We start from the raw sequence: 6,000 nt of genomic DNA, 5'->3' as shown, positions 1-6,000 counted from the left end.
TTGTAAAACAGTTTAGAATCCATGTATTATGTCCCTTTCAGTTCACAATTATGCACTACTTTGCATTAATCTATTATCTAAAAAGCCAGTAAAACAAAGTGAAGTTTGTGGTTTTAATGAGACAAAATGTTAAAAAAAAATACTTTTGCTTTTACTTTTTCATTGGTTTTGTAGTTTAAAGTAGTTGGAGCATTAATATAATAGTTTCGTCAAAATAGTTGTTGCAGCAACATTCATTCAGAAATCTACAGAAATTAATCAAAGGGTCTTTTTTAATTTTTCATCTGAAAAACAAAGGTTTACAGAAAATTACCCAACTTTTTAGGACGTGGGCTGTGTGTGGTTGTGTGGGGGCCCTCTGTGTGTGTGCATTGTCCTACACGCTCTCCTCGCCCCATTGAACAACAGTGATGAAATGGAGATGAGTTAAAGTGCTCACACAAAGACTGACCAGACCCCTGCATCGCTCCAACAATAAAACCTCCAAACACAAGAAAATGAGAGCCTCTTGGAGAAGCTCAGAGAAAGAGCAGAGAATGAGAGGGGGGAGAAATTAAGGAGACCAGCTTGAACGAAAAAGAATGAGAAGAAGGGCCAAACCATCCTGAGAGCAGGAGGAAATGGATGGTAGGCAAAGGTAAGAGAATGGAGAGCCACCCGGAGAAAATAGCAAGGTAGCTAATCCCTCTGGAGAAATAAAGCAGCTATATGTAAATGAAAGAAGAGAAGTTTGGCCATCTCACTTTGATCTATAAATCAGAAGCACCCCTCCTCCTCTTCACCTCTTTCACTCTCACCCAATTCTCCTTCCTCATTTTTCTTTAAAGGAAAATCAAGCCTTATTTAGCTTAATCTCACTTAATAGCATCCAGCTCCTCTTTTGTCCCCGCTGATGCTAACAGATTCCCTTCTTTTCACTCACCACCATTCACATATCTCCTCTCCATAATCCTCTTATTCCAGGGTGGCAATTATTTTGAGCATTTTATCAGCATTATGATTATGATTATTCTCCTTCTTATTATTCATGCTGGCCACGCGGAGGGCCAGGTTCTCAGTGAGAATATCGTCCCCAACGGTGCCTCTTCGGCTCCCCCTCCTCAGGAGGAGGCTGCCTGTTTTCTCCTTAGAGGGGTGGCAAGTTTGCAGGAGTGAACCCTCCATTCAGCGCAACACATTTTCTGGGCGTTTGAACATATTGTAGAGAGGGTGCAATGAGTAGCACCGAATCACCCGTCCTGGCTCCTCAACACAGAGAAACATCAAGACTCTGAGGTTGGAGGAGTGAGAGGGGGCTAATAATCAAAAGGCCTTCTTTCAGTGCTGCAGTAATTACACGGGCGGGTTTTGATCTTTTGCTTGTTGGACCACTGAAAGCGTGGTAAAGATGAGGATTGTTTCACTGTTTTCAGTTGCTATGAAGGGGAGAGCTTTTTAACTCAGCACCTTGTCAGCATCTGCAGTGTGATTGAGTAAAATATTTATAAAACTACAAAAACACCATAAGCAGACGTTTGTTTCTTAAAGGTTTTTATTACTGAATCTGAAAACTGAATCTTTGCAGCTTTCACTCGAAAAAATGGAGATACTGAGGAAAATCCACATGAAAAAACTAGGATGCAAACTGTCATAAAAATATTTGAAAGTTTAATTGTAATACTGGGTTATTTCTTTGAGGTTGGGTTGTTTTAACTGTAGATTGAGTCAAAACTCTGACCCAATATGTTGAGTTAAAGGAGAGACTGATCATTCTTCACAGACTGCCATTGTGAACAATGACCTGTCCAGACTTCACTGACCGTCATTAACAGGATTAAATAAGAAATTCTAAAATAGGAAACTCATGCTGCATAATAATAACGTCAGTAGCTGAAATTAGTTCATACTCCAGGTGCATCTCAAGAAATTACAACATGATCAGAAAGTTAATTTGTTTGAGTAATTTAATTTAAAAAGTGAACATTGTATAAAATATTGCCTCATTACACACAGAGTGGGATGTTTCAGCTGTTAATATATGTTCATTTTGATGATTATGAATAAAACACAAAAATTTGAATTATGTTCAATAAATTAGAATATGAGGCTCGTCCTTCAGGTGGAAATACCTTTTGAAAATAACAAACTTTAAAGAAGTTTACTTTTCATGAAGCCCACATTTTTGTATTAAGCATGTTTTTTATCGGTCTGATGTAATATTCTAATTTTAAATGAGGTGTTTTCATTAGCTGTCATTTGGGAAATTATCATTAACAGAAATAAAGGCTTGTGAAAGTGTTTCAGTTTGTGAACTGAGTTACTGAAATAATTGAACTTTTCAATAATTCTAATTTATTAACTGGCTCTGTATATAGGATCAATAAAAAAAAATTAATACAGAACTGTCAGCATACAGAAAAGTATCTCTGCCCTCAGCACTTCGTCACAGCCTAATTACTGCAGAAATTACAGCGTCAATGCAGCATGGCATTGAGGAGATCGGCCTTTGGCTCTGGTTAGGTGATGCCATGTTGATTAAACCTTTTGGCAGTGTGGAGAGGTGACAAGTCCTACTGGAAAATAAAAACAGAAATTCCATCAAGCTTGTCAGCAGAGAAGAGCATGAAGTGCCTTAGAATTTCCTGGTAAACAGCTGCACTGACTTTGGACTTGTGTACCAACTCCAGCAGATGACATGCAACTTGAATTTAGTGCATCTCCACTCTTCCTCGCAACTCTGAGACCTTAATTTCAGAATTAAATCCAACATCTGAAAAGAGGACTTTGAACCACTGCATACATCTGTGTTGGGGTGGCTTTTGAAAGTGTGTGTAATAACTTTATATAAAATATGAGTTTCACTTTTTGAATTGAATCACTGAAATAAATGAACTTATTCAATGAAACCCCTTTAATTATTGAGGTGCATCTGTAAAGAATAAGTATGTTCACTTCACTTATAATTAATCTTAGCAGCTAGTACTTGCTATTCCCTGTTAGATATTAAGAGGTTGTTGCATTAAGTTTAGTTTAATTTGAAAATTTTTAATCCTGAACTAAAGTAAAGTAAATTAAACGTCTTTCAGGGCTGCACTGAAGAGCAGCTGTTAGCACATTTGCCTGTCAACAAGAAGGTTCTGGTTCAAATTCTAGCTGTGACTTTCTTACATAAAGTTATGCTGAGAGAAACCCATACGCTATTCCTACTGAGTTGAATCAACTCAGCGCTGAATCGGTTCATTTTTGACCCAGGACTGGGATCACTAAATAACCCCAATTTGGCTGTTTTTATTACCCAGCAGACCGTACTCCAGAATCCAGACGCTAAATTATCTGTTATGTAGAGAGTAAAGAAACCAGTAAATCTCTAATGTTTTATTCAGGGAAACATTAATTGGAGCACTCTAAATATTCAAGGAACATGTTCTGATTAGATGTATCAGGTTGCATGACAAATAAATTAATGCTTTTCTATTGTTTTAGTCATACTTTTTGTGATGTTTCTTGAAGCTGCACATAACTCATTTCTATTTACTTGGAACTTGGCTGAGACAGTAAACGCATCACATAAACACATATAAAAAACACAGGTAGAATTTCCTCAGCTTTTTATTTCAAAACAAAACAAAACTACAATTTACTTATATTATTTTAACATTAAAACAAAAAAATTCTTTATATTTTTGGAATCTTCATTCTGAATATGTTACTTTCAACATTTTATAGATATAAACCGAATGCAGAAATATGAACATGCTGAAGTTCATTAGCCTCAGGTAAAAACAGGTTCCTCTGTCGCTGTAGCCAGTTAACTGTTGCCATCCCAAAATCTACTGCAGTCAACAATTGGAAACATATGTCTTACAGTTACATTTAATAAGCATGAAAACAACTTATTAAACAAGGTTCTGGCTTGTCTGTGGTGTAGGAGATATGAGAAAATGCATCCCATATTGGAACCAAGAATGTGTGATTAGTTGTACGGATAATACAATGCAGAATAGCACCATGTGCTCAGATAAAATCAGAAAATAATGGTGAGTTGTGTTAAAATGTTAGAAAAACACTAATTCCTATAAAAACTTGCATATGTGTAACAATCAGAAGGTCAATTCTTCATAAGTTTGAGTCTTCACTTTGAGAATCTGGGAGCAGATTTGGAGTGGTTGAATCTGGACAGTCTACAGACTCCACAGGGGCAGGGGGGTACACCTGTGGCCCCCACACAGCTCCAATGCACTGGGGCCAGCGAGGCCTCCATGGGGCCTGGAGGAACCGTGGCACATTTAGCTGCTGTGGAGGACGATGAGGCAGCAGAAGAAGAGGAAGAAGATGACGGGGCCGAGGAAATGAGGGATTCATGAGTGAGGAGGAGCTGCCTGGGCCCAGCAATGAGGGGCCACCCCCCAGCAAACAGCAGCCGGGGGACCGGGCCAGTGCTCACCCCCATCCCGATGCTTACCTCTCCTAGCAGCCGCCGCATCTCCTGCAGAGATGAGCCCAAGAGGAGGATGTAGTTCCTGGCCAGAACCAGGGTAGAGATCTTGGAGAGCCTCCGACCTGGAGGAGCCCCAGGCACGTGGGAGTGAGATGGAGAGGAAGAAGAGGAAGAAGAGGAAGCGTATGGCACCATGACTTCTCTCAGGGCGTCCATGGCAATGTTCAAGTCCTGCATCCTCTTCCTCTCCCTGCTGTTAATCTTCCGCCTCAACTCTTGCTGCTCCTCAGGACTCAGTTCCTTTTGGGGTTTGGCCGCTCTTGGGCTGCTGTGCAGACTGAGGAGTGGTGCTGCATTTAGGTGGGAGTTTAAACCAAACCCTGAAGGGCAGTGGGGTAGATCGTGCACAGACCCCGGGCCACAGAGAGGTATGGACTGCTCCTGGGCCCTGGCAGCTGTGTTGGACAGCACATTCATCATCTGCTCAGAGGTCGGCAGAGTCACACTCTACTCTGTCTGTATAAGGAAAAAAACAAAATACTGCGCTTTGGAAAAATAAATCCCCAAACTGAATAATCAGCTCTTCATTCTCTTCTCCCGATGACTGAACTTGAAGAAAATTGCCAGCTGCCATCCAGCACGAGTACAGTTTGACTATTGGCTGCAGTGGTTCCTGCCACTTTAACTATGTCAGGAAAGCTTCTTAAAGTAGCAGCTCAGTTATCTCATCTCCACAGCTGTGAGAGGCAAGAATCACAGCTCAAAGAGCTGGAGCACTGAGCTAAATGCTCCTCTCACATAGCCCCACCTCAGCTCAACTCCTCCCTAACACTTATTCATCCAACATATGTTTGCAGAGACAAATCTACAATGAAGAAGGAGATGTAAGAGAAATATTGGAACAGTGAAGGGCATCTATCAGAAGTTTCAGACTCTGAAAGAAAAAAATAATGCATATTTTAACAGATCACCCACTTGCAATGCAGCAGCACAGATAAGTCAGGAAAAAGTATTTGGGATACTTTATTGCATCACACAGAATCTGATTTATTAAATTATTTGTGAAGCAACATGTGAGGCAGTAGGAGAAGAGTAAGCTTTTTTTTTTTTTTTCCTTTTTTGGTTCTTGGTTTAAAAAAAGAAAATCATGATTTGTCTGAACCAAATTTCTCCATTTCTCCTAAGCTGAAGACCAAAGTTATCTTATTTTATATCAATTTACACAACTTACAGTGCCCCATTACACCCAGCTTCAGTGTATTATGGTGTGATTTCATGGCATCAACCAACATGAGGTAGGGCATAGTTGTAAAGTGGACAGAAAATTATAAGGTTTTCAAATATTGTTAAAAATTGAAATCCCCCCTGAGCTCATCATTTGTAGAACCACTAATAGGTACAATTACAGCTGCAAGGACCTTATTGTATCTGTCTGCCTTTGAACACCTAGAAGCAAACTCAGTAAGATATAGTATGCAGAACGTCTGTGAACAGCAGTTTTCAAGTCTTGCCACCTACACCCAAATGGATTTAGGTCTGGACTTTGATTTTGCACTGTAGCACATAAATATGGTTTGTGCTAA

General features: G+C 39.8%; 1 protein-coding gene across 1 annotated transcript; it reads right to left on the bottom strand.

Moving 5' to 3' along the window:
- Positions 1-3,582: 3,582 nt before the first annotated feature.
- On the bottom strand, positions 3,583-5,180 carry olig1 (oligodendrocyte transcription factor 1). Its single transcript, XM_047371134.1, has one exon. It carries the CDS (start codon positions 4,895-4,897, stop codon positions 4,112-4,114), a length of 786 nt encoding a protein of 261 aa, XP_047227090.1. The 5' UTR covers positions 4,898-5,180; the 3' UTR covers positions 3,583-4,111.
- Positions 5,181-6,000: the final 820 nt, after the last annotated feature.

Source organism: Girardinichthys multiradiatus, chromosome 7 (genome assembly GCF_021462225.1).
Source record: "Girardinichthys multiradiatus isolate DD_20200921_A chromosome 7, DD_fGirMul_XY1, whole genome shotgun sequence".
Taxonomy (NCBI): Eukaryota; Metazoa; Chordata; class Actinopteri; order Cyprinodontiformes; family Goodeidae; genus Girardinichthys; species Girardinichthys multiradiatus.
The sequence above is the reverse complement of the archived record's forward strand: the minus strand, read 5'-3'. Positions and strand labels throughout refer to the sequence as shown.

Coding starts and splice junctions, on each gene's coding strand:
- olig1 (XM_047371134.1), bottom strand. CDS start 4,897: ATGATGAATGTGCTGTCCAACACAGCTGCCAGGGCCCAGGAGCAGTCC.